Below are 14,784 nucleotides of genomic sequence, written 5' to 3' on the forward strand. Positions count from 1 at the left end.
GCAGGGAGGGCAGCCTCCTACCAGACAGAAATACAGCACCTCCAGAGGCTTCTACGAGACAAACAGCACGACCTGGACGGAGTGCCTGCAGCAGAAAGGTACCAGCCAGGGAAACAGGCAGACAGTCAGAGAACCAGGCAGCCAGCCAGGCAGCTACTCAGCCAGGGAAACAGGCAGACAGTCAGAGAACCAGGCAGCCAGCCAGGCAGCTACTCAGCCAGGGAAACAGGCAGACAGTCAGAGAAACAGGCAGGCAGAGAGACGGTAGCCGAGTCACACACAGGCAGGAGTAGTGAGCAGGCAGGCAGCCGAGTCACTAGCAACGCAAACCAATGACAGGCCCCCGGAGGGAGCGCAAGGTGGGGAGGAGGGGGAGTCAGCAAGCGCTTCTGCCTGGGCAAGACAGAACAGCTGCAGACTGTTTCTCTGTCTCTCTCTCACAGTCACTCCCTCTCTGTGTCACTCTCTCTCTCTCTGTTGTTCTCTCTCTCTCGGTGTTATGCCCTCTCTTTCTCTGTCTCTCTCTCACAGTCACTCTCCCTCTGTGTCACTCTCTCTCTCTCTGTTGTTCTCTCTCTCTCTCGGTGTTATGCCCTCTCTTTCTCTGTCTCTCTCTCACAGTCACTCTCCCTCTGTGTCACTCTCTCTCTCTCTGTTGTTTCTCTCTCTCTCGGTGTTATGCCCTCTCTTCTCTGTCTCTCTCTCACAGTCACTCTCCCTCTGTGTCACTCTCTCTCTCTCTGTTGTTCTCTCTCTCTCGGTGTTTATGCCCTCTCTTTCTCTGTCTCTCTCTCACAGTCACTCTCCCTCTGTGTCACTCTCTCTCTCTCTGTTGTTCTCTCTCTCTCGGTGTTATGCCCTCTCTTTCTCTGTCTCTCTCTCACAGTCACTCTCCCTCTGTGTCACTCTCTCTCTCTCTGTTGTTCTCTCTCTCTCGGTGTTATGCCCTCTCTTTCTCTGTCTCTCTCTCACAGTCACTCTCCCTCTGTGTCACTCTCTCTCTCTCTGTTGTTCTCTCTCTCTCGGTGTTATTCCCTCTCTTTCTCTGTCTCTCTCTCACAGTCACTCTCCCTCTGTGTCACTCTCTCTCTCTCTGTTGTTCTCTCTCTCTCGGTGTTATGCCCTCTCTTTCTCTGTCTCTCTCTCACAGTCACTCTCCCTCTGTGTCACTCTCTGTTGTTCTCTCTCTGTTGTTCTCTCTCTCTCGGTGTTATGCCCTCTCTTTCTCTGTCTCTCTCTCACAGTCACTCTCCCTCTGTGTCACTCTCTCTCTCTCTGTTGTTCTCTCTCTCTCGGTGTTATGCCCTTCTCTTTCTCTGTCTCTCTCACAGTCACTCTCCCTCTGTGTCACTCTCTCTCTCTCTGTTGTTCTCTCTCTCTCGGTGTTATGCCCTCTCTTTCTCTGTCCTCTCTCTCACAGTCACTCTCCCTCTGTGTCACTCTCTCTCTCTCTGTTGTTCTCTCTCTCTCGGTGTTATGCCCTCTCTTTCTCTGTCTCTCTCTCACAGTCACTCTCCCTCTGTGTCACTCTCTCTCTCTCTGTTGTTCTCTCTCTCTCGGTGTTATGCCCTCTCTTCTCTGTCTCTCTCTCACAGTCACTCTCCCTCTGTGTCACTCTCTCTCTCTCTGTTGTTCTCTCTCTCTCGGTGTTATGCCCTCTCTTTCTCTGTCTCTCTCTCACAGTCACTCTCCCTCTGTGTCACTCTCTCTCTCTGTTGTTCTCTCTCTCTCGGTGTTATGCCCTCTCTTTCTCTGTCTCTCTCTCACAGTCACTCTCCCTCTGTGTCACTCTCTCTCTCTCTGTTGTTCTCTCTCTCTCGGTGTTATGCCCTCTCTTTCTCTGTCTCTCTCTCACAGTCACTCTCCCTCTGTGTCACTCTCTCTCTCTCTGTTGTTCTCTCTCTCTCGGTGTTATGCCCTCTCTTTCTCTGTCTCTCTCTCACAGTCACTCTCCCTCTGTGTCACTCTCTCTCTCTCTGTTGTTCTCTCTCTCTCGGTGTTATGCCCTCTCTTTCTCTGTCTCTCTCTCACAGTCACTCTCCCTCTGTGTCACTCTCTCTCTCTCTGTTGTTCTCTCTCTCTAGGTGTTATGCCCTCTCTTTCTCTGTCTCTCTCTCACAGTCACTCTCCCTCTGTGTCACTCTCTCTCTCTCTGTTGTTTCTCTCTCTCTCGGTGTTATGCCCTCTCTTTCTCTGTCTCTCTCTCACAGTCACTCTCCCTCTGTGTCACTCTCTCTCTCTCTGTTGTTCTCTCTCTCTCGGTGTTATGCCCTCTCTTTCTCTGTCTCTCTCACAGTCACTCTCCCTCTGTGTCACTCTCTCTCTCTCTGTTGTTCTCTCTCTCTCGGTGTTATGCCCTCTCTTTCTCTGTCTCTCTCTCACAGTCACTCTCCCTCTGTGTCACTCTCTCTCTCTCTGTTGTTCTCTCTCTCTAGGTGTTATGCCCTCTCTTTCTCTGTCTCTCTCTCACAGTCACTCTCCCTCTGTGTCACTCTCTCTCTCTCTGTTGTTCTCTCTCTCTCGGTGTTATGCCCTCTCTTTCTCTGTCTCTCTCTCACAGTCACTCTCCCTCTGTGTCACTCTCTCTCTCTCTGTTGTTCTCTCTCTCTCGGTGTTATGCCCTCTCTTTCTCTGTCTCTCTCTCACAGTCACTCTCCCTCTGTGTCACTCTCTCTCTCTCTGTTGTTCTCTCTCTCTCGGTGTTATGCCCTCTCTTTCTCTGTCTCTCTCACAGTCACTCTCCCTCTGTGTCACTCTCTCTCTCGCTGTTGTTCTCTCTCTCTCGGTGTTATGCCCTCTCTTTCTCTGTCTCTCTCTCTCACAGTCACTCTCCCTCTGTGTCACTCTCTCTCTCTCTGTTGTTCTCTTAATGCTGTTCTCTCTCTGTTGTTCTCTCTCTCTCTCGGTGTTATGCCCTCTCTTTCTCTGTCTCTCTCTCACAGTCACTCTCCCTCTGTGTCACTCTCTCTCTCTGTTGTTCTCTTAATGCTGTTCTCTCTCTGTTGTTCTCTCTCTCTCGGTGTTATGCCCTCTCTTTCTCTGTCTCTCTCTCACAGTCACTCTCCCTCTGTGTCACTCTCTCTCTCTCTGTTGTTCTCTTAATGCTGTTCTCTCGCTGTTGCTCTCTCTCTTTCTGATGTCCTCAATTGTCTTTCTTTAGTGCTCTCTCTCTCGCTCTCTCTCACTCTTTAATGCTCTCCTCTCTTTCCCCCCTCTCTCTCTCTCTCTCTCTCTCTCCACTTTCCATCCCCTTTCTCTCCCTCTCTCTGTATCTCTCTCTCTCCTTAGTTCATGCTATTTTAATATTGAACCATCTAAATTCAGTTATTTTAACAGTAGCATGACAGAATTGATCCAACATTCCCCAAGCCTCCTACGGTACAGAGCAGGAGGACGATGACTTGGCAACACAGAAAGTTTGAGTGATTTGATTAGGGCGATTCTGACAGCATTCAATCATATTGTGAATGTCGATTTGGCTTGATCAATTTCTCCCTGAGATGTAGTTGCCCTGTCTGTCTGTCTGTGATTGTTTGTCCGTCTATCAAGTCGGTCGAGCTGTCTGCCTGTCCATCAGTCTGGCTGTCTAGCTGTCTGCCTGTCCATCAGTCTGGCTGTCTGGCTGTCTGCCTGTCCATCAGTCTGGCTGTCTGGCTGTCTGCCTGTCCATCAGTCTGGCTGTCTGGCTGTCTGCCTGTCCATCAGTCTGGCTGTCTGGCTGTCTGTCTGTCCATCAGTCTGGCTGTCTAGCTGTCTGCCTGTCCATCAGTCTGGCTGTCTGGCTGTCTGCCTGTCCATCAGTCTGGCTGTCTGGCTGTCTGCCTGTCCATCAGTCTGGCTGTCTGGCTGTCTGCCTGTCCATCAGTCTGGCTGTCTAGCTGTCTGCCTGTCCATCAGTCTGGCTGTCTGGCTGTCTGCCTGTCCATCAGTCTGGCTGTCTGGCTGTCTGTCTGTCCATCAGTCTGGCTGTCTGGCTGTCCATCAGTCTGGCTGTCTGCCTGTCCATCAGTCTGGCTGTCTGGCTGTCTGCCTGTCCATCAGTCTGGCTGTCTGCCCATTTGTCTGTCTGTCTTTCTATCTATAGGGAGAGACCTTTAGTCTAGAATCTGTAGTAGTTTATATTTGAATAATTGTTTATTTCGGATGTTCTTTGTTACATTTGTGATGGATGACTTTTCTAGTAGTGGATGTAGTCTGTATCGTGACGTGACTACCATTAATGTGGATGTAGTCTGTATCGTGACGTGACTACCATTAATGTGGATGTAGTCTGTGTCGTGACGTGACTACCATTAATGTGGATGTAGTCTGTGTCGTGACTACCATTAATGTGGATGTAGTCTTTGTCGTGACGTGACTACCATTAATGTGGATATATTCTGTGTCGTGACGTGACTACCGTTAATGTGGATGTAGTCTGTGTCGTGACCACCATTAATGCGATGATGGCTATTCATCCAATTATTACGCGATTAAAATAATCATATAACAAATAATTAAGCATTAATTTGGGGCACCATGGAAAAAGTTTATTTGTGGATGTAGTCTGTGTCGTGACTAACATTAATGTGGATGTAGTCTGTGTACAGTTTCAGTTTTAACTCAAAAATATCAGAATATATTGCTATACTGTCATCCATCATTCATTTGCTCCTATTTCAGTCTCATTCTGATACGTCGTAATATCCTATATATCTGCACAAACCCTGGTCTCCATGATGAATCAGCGATAAATAATTCAGCCAATTTGTGTATTTACTAAATAACAAAATATGAAAGGTCACTAATCCGATATGAGGTCTTGTTACACAATGAAAAGTCCCTAGTGGACTAACCCGATATGAGGTCTTGTTACACGATGAAAGGTCCCTAGTGGACTAACCCGATATGACGGCTTGTTACATAATGAAAGGTCCCTAGTGGACTAACCCGATATGACGGCTTGTTACATAATGAAAAGGGGTGGGAAAAGAAAGAGCGACAAAGAAATTAAACTATCGTACTTACAGTTGAATAATATGCTCATCGTAAATATGGATAGTTATCACCCTAACAACCGCTCATTTGGACTTAGAAATGCAATGTACATATTTACGCTTGTATGTCTTTGTCGTCTCTCTCTGTTGAAATCGCCCGATCCGTCTGTGACGAATAGTTCGACAGAAAGTGTCTGGTTGTCCACCATGTCCTTTGTTCTGGAAGTGTCTATTTAGAATGGAAAAACGTCAGACCACACGGTGGTGGAAGTGAAATGCCCTTCTCCTCTCGTCCCCGTTAGACTGAATCCTTCAAAGGTACACACATGGTGGTACTCGGTCGAGTTTACTAGACTAGGGTGCTTAAACAATCTGGGGGGAAAAGAGGCGTTTCCTCCTTTTGGCATAATGTCTGTGCTCACGTGGCCGTGGTTACAGACTGGGTAAAACTTTACATTAAAAATAATTATAATTTAGAAGGCTAAAATCACATTTCATCTTCTCACAAATAGTTTCATATTTAATCATATAAGTTCCCCAACATTTAGATCTGATAACTAGGACGTATACATTGTTAGAATTACGATTATTTGGTTATACCGTTCTTAATGATATCACAAAACAACAATTTATTTGACATGATTATTGTTTTGAGCCCCACCAACCATTTCCCACATTTCTGTCTGTCTGACTGTCTGTCTGTCTCTCTCTCTCCATGATAACATCTCAGTAGTGTTGTCATGTGTTCCTGTCTCTAACCTGATAGTTCATCTCTGATGGTCTACCGTCATGTCAGAGTGTTCCTGTCTCTAACCTGATAGTTCATCTCTGATGGTCTACCGTCATGTCAGAGTGTTCCTGTCTCTAACCTGATAGTTCATCTCTGATGGTCTACCGTCATGTCAGTGTTCCTGTCTCTAACCTGATAGTTCATCTCTGATGGTCTACCGTCATGTCAGAGTGTTCCTGTCTCTAACCTGATAGTTAATCTCTGCAAGCATTCCCTTGTTCTATACCAACCCCAACCAGACAGTGGTGCTGTACCAACCCCAACCAGACAGTGGTGCTGTACCAACCCCAACCAGCCAGTGGTGCTGTATCAACCCCAACCAGCAAGTGGTGCTGTACCAACCCCAACCAGCCAGTGGTGCTGTACCAACCCCAACCAGCCAGTGGTGCTGTACCAACCCCAACCAGCCAGTGGTGCTGTACCAACCCCAACCAGCCAGTGGTGCTGTATCAACCCCAACCAGCCAGTGGTGCTGTACAACCCCAACCAAACAGTGGTGCTGTATCAACCCCAACCAGACAGTGGTGCTGTATCAACCCCAACCAGACAGTGGTGCTGTATCAACCCCAACCAGACAGTGGTGCTGTACAACCCCAACCAGACAGTGGTGCTGTACCAACTCCAACCAGCCAGTGGTGCTGTACCAACCCCAACCAGCCAGTGGTGCTATACCAACCCCAACCAGCCAGTGGTGCTGTACCAACCCCAACCAGACAGAGGGGCTGTACCAACCCCAACCAGACAGGGGGGCTGTACCAACCCCAACCAGACAGGGGGGCTGTACCAACCCCAACCAGACAGGGGGGCTGTACCAACCCCAACCAGCCAGTGGTGCTATACCAACCCCAACCAGCCAGTGGTGCTGTACCAACCCCAACCAGACAGGGGGGCTGTACCAACCCCAACCAGACAGGGGGGCTGTACCAACCCCAACCAGACAGGGGGGCTGTACGAACCCCAACCAGGCATGGGGGCTGTACCAACCCCAACCAGACAGTGGTGCTGTACCAACCCCAACCAGCCAGTGGTGCTGTACCAACCCCAACCAGACAGGGGGGCTGTACCAACCCCAACCAGACAGGGGGGCTGTACCAACCCCAACCAGACAGGGGGGCTGTACCAACCCCAACCAGACAGGGGGGCTGTACCAACCCCAACCAGACAGTGGTGCTGTACCCAACACAAAGACATTCCCCTGTTCTATACCAACCCCAACCAGACAGTGGTGCTGTACCAACCCCAACCAGACAGTGGTGCTGTACCCAACACAGACATTCCCCTGTTCTGTGTGGATCTATCTGAACTCTGCCTAGTTCTGGACTGTTTACCAGGAAACACTCACACACACACACACACACACACACACACACACACACACACACACACACACACACACACACACACACACACACACACACTGAACAGACATCCCTGAACACTGCCTAGTTCTGTACCATTCACCAGGAAGCACACAGCAGCTCACTGATTCCCATGGCAACTGGAAAGGGTTCCTTCTAACATGCAGATGATGAATATCAAATACAGTGATTGGTCTGTTCAGCCCCAGTAGTACATCACATTAAGCTCTTCCTAGGTAGACAGTGATTGGTCAGGGTGGATTCATTCCCCAGTAGTATCCCCTGTCCCTCTTTCCACTCCCCTGTCCCCTCTCCACTCCCCTGTCCCTCTTTCCACTCCCCTGTCCCTCTTCCCACTCCCCTGTCCCCTCTCCACTCCCTTGTCCCTCTTTCCACTCCCTCTTTCCACTCCCCTGTCCCCCTCTCCCATCCCCTGTCCCTCTTTCACCTCTCCCATCCCTCTTTCCACTCCCCTCTCCACTCCCCTGTCCCTCTTTCCACTCCCCTGTCCCTCTTTCCACTCCCCTGTCCCCTCTCCACTCCCCTGTCCCTCTTTCACCTCTCCCATCCCTCTTTCCACTCCCCTCTCCCATCCCCTGTCCCTCTTTCCACTCCCCTGTCCCTCTCTCCACTCCCCTGTCCCTCTTTCCACTCCCCTGTCCCTCTTTCCACTCCTCTTTCCACTCCCCTGTCCCTCTTTCCACTCCCCTGTCCCTCTTCCCTGTCCCTCTTTCCACTCCCCTGTCCCTCTTTCCACTCCCCTGTCCCTCTCTCCCATCCCCTGTCCCTCTCTCCCATCCCCTGTCCCTCTATCCACTCCCCTGTCCCTCTTTCCACTCCCCTGTCCCCTTCCTTTCCACTCCCCTGTCCCTCGTTCTACTCCCCTGTCCCTCTTTCCACTCCCCTGTCCCTCTTTCCACTCCCCTGTCCCTCTTTCCACTCCCCTGTCCCTCTCTCCCATCCCCTGTCCCTCTCTCCCATCCCCTGTCCCTCTTTCCACTCCCCTGTCCCTCTTTCCACTCCCCTGTCCCTCGTTCTACTCCCCTGTCCCTCTCTCCACTCCCCTGTCCCTCTTTCACCTCTCCTGTCCCTCTTTCCACTCCCCTGTCCCTCTTTCCACTCTCCCCATCCCCTGTCCCTCTTTCCACTCCCCTGTCCCTCTCTCCACTCCCCTGTCCCCCTTTCCACTCCCCTGTCCCCCTCTCCACTCCCCTGTCCCTCTCTCCACTCCCCTGTCCCTCTTTCCACTCCCCTGTCCCTCTTTCCACTCCCCTATCCCCCTTTCCACTCCCCTGTCCCTCTCTCCCATCCCCTGTCCCTCTTTCCACTCCCCTGTCCCTCTTCCCACTCCTCTGTCCCTCTTTCCACTCCCCTGTCCCTCTTTCCACTCCCTCTCTCCACTCCCCTGTCCCTTTTACCACTCCCCTGTCCCTCTCTCCACTCCCTGTCCCTCTTTCCACCCCCTGTCCCTCTTTCCACTCCCCTGTCCCTCTTTCCACTCCCCTGTCCCTCTTTCACCTCTCCTGTCCCTCTTTCCACTCCCCTGTCCCTCTCTCCACTCCCCTGTCCCTCTTTCACCTCTCCTGTTCCTCTTTCCACTCCCCTGTTCCTCTTTCCACTCCCCTGTTCCTCTTTCCACTACCCTGTCCCTCTTTCCACTCCCCTGTCCCTCTCCACTCCCCTGTCCCTCTCTCCTGTCCCTCTTTCCACTCCCCTGTCCCTCTTTCCACTCCCCTGTCCCTCTTTCCACTCCCCTGTCCCTCTTTCCACTCCCCTGTTTCCACTCCCCTGTTCCTCTCTCCACTCCCCTGTCCCTCTTTCCACTCCCCTGTCCCCTCTCCACTCCCCTGTCCCTCTTTCCACTCCCCTGTCCCTCTCCACTCCCCTGTCCCACTCCCCTGTCCCTCTTTCCACTCCCCTGTCCCTCTTTCCACTCCCCTGTCCCTCTTTCCACTCCCCTGTTTCCACTCCCCTGTACCTCTCTCCACTCCCCTGTCCCTCTTTCCACTCCCCTGTCCCCTCTCCACTCCCCTGTCCCTCTTTCCACTCCCCTGTCCCTCTTTCCACTCCCCTGTCCCCTCTCCACTCCCTTGTCCCTCTTTCCACTCCCTCTTTCCACTTCCCTGTCCCCCTCTCCCATCCCCTGTCCCTCTTTCACCTCTCCCATCCCTCTTTCCACTCCCCTCTCCACTCCCCTGTCCCTCTTTCCACTCCCCTGTCCCTCTTTCCACTCCCCTGTCCCCTCTCCACTCCCCTGTCCCTCTTTCACCTCTCCCATCCCTCTTTCCACTCCCCTCTCCCATCCCCTGTCCCTCTTTCCACTCCCCTGTCCCTCTCTCCACTCACCTGTCCCTCTTTCCACTCCCCTGTCCCTCTTTCCACTCCTCTTTCCACTCCCCTGTCCCTCTTTCCACTCCCCTGTCCCTCTTTCCACTCCCCTGTCCCTCTCTCCCATCCCCTGTCCCTCTCTCCCATCCCCTGTCCCTCTTTCCAATCCCCTGTCCCTCTTTCCACTCCCCTGTCCCTCTTTCCACTCCCCTGTCCCTCGTTGTACTCCCCTGTCCCTCTTTCCATTCCCCTGTCCCTCTTTCCACTCCCCTGTCCCTCTTTCCACTCCCCTGTCCCTCTCTCCCATCCCCTGTCCCTCTCTCCCATCCCCTGTCCCTCTTTCCACTCCCCTGTCCCTCTTTCCACTCCCCTGTCCCTTGTTCTACTCCCCTGTCCCTCTCTCCACTCCCCTGTCCCTCTTTCACCTCTCCTGTCCCTCTTTCCACACCCCTGTTCCTCTTTCCACTCCCCTGTTCCTCTTTCCCTCTCTCCTGTCCCTCTTTCCACTCCCCTGTCCCTCTTTCCACTCCCCTGTCCCTCTTTCCACTCCCCTGTCCCTCTCTCCCATCCCATGTCCCTCTCTCCACTCCCCTGTCCCCCTTTCCACTCCCCTGTCCCTCTCTCCACTCCCCTGACCCTCTCTCCACTCCCCTGTCCCTCCTTCCACTCCCCTGTCCCTCTTTCCACTCCCCTGTCCCCCTTTCCACTCCCCTGTCCCTCTCTCCCATCCCCTGTCCCTCTTTCCACTCCCCTGTCCCTCTTCCCACTCCCCTGTCCCTCTTTCCACTCCCTATCCCTCTTTCCACTCCCTCTCTCCACTCCCCTGTCCCTTTTACCACTCCCCTGTCCCTCTCTCCACTCCCCTGTCCCTCTCTCCACTCCCCTGTCCCTCTTTCACCTCTCCTGTTCCTCTTTCCACTCCCCTGTTCCTCTTTCCACTCCCCTGTTCCTCTTTTCCACTACCCTGTCCCTCTTTCCACTCCCCTGTCCCTCTCCACTCCCCTGTCCCTCTCTCCTGTCCCTCTTTCCACTCCCCTGTCCCTCTTTCCACTCCCCTGTTTCCACTCCCCTGTTCCTCTCTCCACTCCCCTGTCCCTCTTTCCACTCCCCTGTCCCTCTCTCCACTCCCCTGTCCCCCTTTCCACTCCCCTGTCCCCATTTCCACTCCCCTGTCCCTATTTCCACTCCCCCATCCCCTGTCCCTCTTTCCACTCCCCTGTCCCTCTTCCCACTCCCCTGTCCCTCTTTCCACTCCCCTGTCCCTCTTTCCACTCCCCTGTCCCTCTTTCCACTCCCTCTCTCCACTCCCCTGTCCCTTTTACCACTCCCCTGTCCCTCTCTCCACTCCCCTATCCCTCTTTCCACTCCCCTGTCCCTCTTTCACCTCCCCTGTCCCTCTTTCCACTCCCCTGTCCCTCTTTCCACTCCCCTGTCCCACTCTCCACTCCCCTGTCCCTCTTTCCACTCCCCTGTCCCTCTCTCCACTCCCCTGTCCCTCTTTCCACTCCCCTGTCCCTCTTTCCACTCCCCTGTCCCTCTTTCCACTCCCCTGTCCCTCTTTCCACTCCCCTGTCCCTCTTTCCACTCCCCTGTCCCTCTCTCCACTCCCCTGTCCCTCTTTCCACTCCCCTGTTCCTCTTTCCACTCCCCTGTCCCTAATTTCCACTCCCCTGTCCCTCTCCACTCCCCTGTCCCTCTCTCCTGTCCCTCTTTCCATTCCCCGTCCCTCTTTCCACTCCCCTGTCCCTCTTTCCACTCCCCTGTTTCCACTCCCCTGTCCCCCTCTCCCATCCCTTGACCCCTCTCCCATCCCCTGTCCCCTCCTCTCTCCCCTGTCCCCTCCTCTCTCCCCCTAAGCTGATGAAGATGACGATAAAGGCTCTTTCTCAGTGAAGTTCTGTGTTGCCGCGGGTGATTAGGAACGATGAGTCACTCTTAAGTGTGTGACAGAGACAGAGACCAGGTCATGTCACAGGACCACAGGTCGTTAACTACTGACGACAGCACTAGTGTGTGTGTGTGTGTGTGTGTGTGTGTGTGTGTGTGTGTGTGTGTGTGTGTGTGTGTGTGTGTGTGTGTGTGTGGCTACAGAGACCAGGTCATGTCACAGGACCACAGGTAGTTAACTACTGACGACAGCACTAGTCTGTGACTGTGTGTGTGTGAGGCTACAGAGACCAGGTCACATCACCAGACCACAGGACAGAACACGGGTAATTAGCTAATGTGATGGACGTCATGCTGCTGTCTTAACAATAGGCCTTCCTATTCCTCCCTCACAGCCAGACTGGATCAATAGGCCTTCCTATTCCTCCCTCACAGCCAGACTGGATCAATAGGCCTTCCTATTCCTCCCTCACAGCCAGACTGGATCAATAGGCCTTCCTATTCCTCCCTCACAGCCAGACTGGATCAATAGGCCTTCCTATTCCTCCCTCTCAGCCAGACTGGATCAATAGGCCTTCCTATTCCTCCTCCAGCGAAAGGGTACCAATCTCCATGGGTTACACCAACAGCAGTAAGGGGTGTTTAAGCCTCGTATTCAGCAGCTCAGTCCACTCTCAAAAAGCCTGGAGTTTCACCCCAGGATGAGGGAGAGGAGGAAAGGATGAGGGAGAGGAGGAAAGGATGAGGGAGAGGAGGAAAGGAGGATGAGGAGAAGGAGGGGGAGGAGGGAAAGGAGTGAAGATGGAGGGAGAGGGGGAGAAGAGGAAATGAGTGAGGAGGAAAGGAGGGGGGGAGTGAAGATGGAGGGGGAGAGGAGTAAAGGAGGGGGAGGAAGGAAGGGGAGAGGATGGAGAGAGGGAAAGGAGAGGAGGAAAGGAGGGAGAGGAGAGGAAAGGGAAGGAAGGCATGAAGGAGGGAGGGAGACAGATCCTGGTTCAGTGGCAGCTGGTGAAATGGAGAGGCTCCTGGGTGTGCAACAAGAACACACTATTTGTGACAGGTCCTTCATTGGTTGAAATGTGCCCTATTCCCTATGTAGTGCACTACTATTGACCAAGGGGAAATGTGCCCTATTCCCTATGTAGTGCACTACTATTGACCAAGGGTAAATGCGCCCTATTCCCTATGTAGTGCACTACTATTGACCAAGGGGAAATGTGCCCTATTCCCTATGTAGTGCACTACTATTGACCAAGGGGAAATGCGCCCTATTCCCTATGTAGTGCACTACTATTGACCAAGGGGAAATGCGCCCTATTCCCTATGTAGTGCACTACTATTGACCAAGGGTAAATGCGCCCTATTCCCTATGTAGTGCACTACTATTGACCAAGGGGAAATGTGCCCTATTCCCTATGTAGTGCACTACTATTGACCAAGGGTAAATGCACCCTATTCCCTATGTAGTGCACTACTATTGACCAAGGGGAAATGCGCCCTATTTCCTATGTAGTGCACTACTATTGACCAAGGGGAAATGTGCCCTATTCCCTATGTAGTGCACTACTATTGACCAAGGGGAAATGCACCCTATTACCTATGTAGTGGTCCACATGTAAAAGGATACCATTTGGGATGCACACTATAACAACCCACAGCAGCAATTACCTTCTCTGCTCCAAGAGCTTCACTTCTCTATCCCTTATTCTCAGTTCTCTCCCTTCTCCTCTCCCTCTCTCCTCTCTCCTCTCCCTTCTCCTCTCCCTCTCTCCTCTCCCTTCTCCTCTCCCTTCTTCTCTCCTCTCCCTCTCTCTCCCTCTCTCTTCTCTCATCTCTCTCCCTTTCCTCTTATCCATGCTATCCCTCCTCTCCCTCTTCCCTTCTCCCCCTATCTCTCCTCTCCCTCTTCTTCCTCTCTCTCCCTCTCTCTTCCCTCCTCTCTCTCCCTTTCCTCCTATCCATGCTATCCCTCCTCTCTCTCCCTTTCCTCCTATCCATGCTATCCCTCCTCTCCCTCCCTTTCCTCTTCTCCACGCTATCCCTCCTCTCCCTCCCTTTCCTCCTATCCACGCTATCCCTCCTCTCCCTCCCTTTCCTGTTCTCCACGCTATCCCTCCTCTCCCTCCCTTTCCTCTTCTCCACGCTATCCCTCCTCTCCCTCCCTTTCCTCTTCTCCACGCTATCCCTCCTCTCCCTCCCTTTCCTGTTCTCCATGCTATCCCTCCTCTCCCTCCCTTTCCTCTTCTCCACGCTATCCCTCCTCTCCCTCCCTTTCCTGTTCTCCACGCTATCCCTCCTCTCCCTCTCCTTCTCTCTCCCTCTCTCCTCTCCCTCTCTCTTCTCTCCCTCTTCCCTTCTCTCCATTTCTCTCCTCTCCTTTCCTCTCTCTTCTCCCTCTCTCTCCTTGTGGTGCTGAGACATAAGGTCTGGTTCCTGGGTGCTGAGACATAAGGCCTGGTTACTGGGTCCACTAATATAATATACTTTAGGGTGTGTTGACTCACTCATCAGTATTGCCACTGAGATTCTGTAATATTTTGCCCTTAGTGTCTGAATCGCCTTAGTGTCTGAATCGCCTTAGTGTCTGAATCGTCTTAGTGTCTGAATCGTCTTTGTGCCTGAATCGCCTTTGTGCCTGAATCGCCTTTGTGCCTGAATCGCCTTTGTGCCTGAATCGCCTTAGTGTCTGAATCGCCTTAGTGCCTGAATCACCTTAGTGCCTGAATCGCCTTAGTGCCTGAATCACCTTAGTGCCTGAATCGCCTTTGTGCCTGAATCGCCTTTGTGCCTGAATCGCCTTTGTGCCTGAATCGCCTTAGTGTCTGAATCGCCTTAGTGCCTGAATCGCCTTAGTGCCTGAATCACCTTAGTGCCTGAATCGCCTTAGTGCCTGAATTAATTCTCTCTCTCTCCTCCAGAGAGGTGGAAGGTGAGTTGGAGGTGGTGTGGGAGGCAGCAACCAGAGAGAACCAAAGAATTAGGGAGACCCTCCAGGACTCCAGCCCATCTCTCCCCTCCCTCAGCCCAGCCAGAGTGCACCATGGCAGGGGTCTGAGCGATGGACCCTCCCCCAGCTGGCTCTCCCACCCCCAGGATGAGGTGTTCTACCCCCGTCCGCACCCTGACAGCTCTGGCCCTCCTCCCTGCATCTCCTCTCCCCAGAGCGGCGGCCGGCCCGGCCTCCACCACAGCCCTATGTTCGAGTCTGACTCGGACCAGCACCAGAACCCCTCCTCAGATGAGAGCGAGAAGAACGGCATGGACTTCTATTCTTAGTGTCCTTTTTTGTATTGGTCTTACAGAAGACAAGTAGCCTGGTCCCAGGTCTGTATTAGTAGCCTGTTTTAGTAGCCTGTTTTAGTAGCCTGTTTTAGTAGCCTGGTCCCAGGTCTGTTTTAGTAGCCTGGTCCCAGGTCTGTTTTAGTAGCCTGGTCCCAGGTCTGTT

General features: G+C 52.7%; 1 protein-coding gene across 25 annotated transcripts in view; it reads left to right on the forward strand.

The window, feature by feature from the left end:
- The window catches only part of cep89 (centrosomal protein 89), a 251,940-nt gene that overhangs the window by 231,409 nt on the left and 5,747 nt on the right, over positions 1–14,784 (forward strand). For all 25 annotated transcript variants that reach the window (XM_031812671.1, XM_031812681.1, XM_031812674.1 and 22 more), the window contains exon 20: positions 14,258–14,752. In XM_031812671.1, coding sequence (XP_031668531.1) covers positions 14,258–14,615 — 358 coding nt within the window. In that variant the 3' untranslated portion in view covers positions 14,616–14,752. The remainder of the gene's footprint in view (positions 1–14,257; positions 14,753–14,784) is intronic.

The sequence above is a fragment of the Oncorhynchus kisutch genome, unplaced genomic scaffold (assembly GCF_002021735.2).
Source record: "Oncorhynchus kisutch isolate 150728-3 unplaced genomic scaffold, Okis_V2 Okis03b-Okis08b_hom, whole genome shotgun sequence".
In the NCBI taxonomy this organism is placed as follows: domain Eukaryota; kingdom Metazoa; phylum Chordata; class Actinopteri; order Salmoniformes; family Salmonidae; genus Oncorhynchus; species Oncorhynchus kisutch.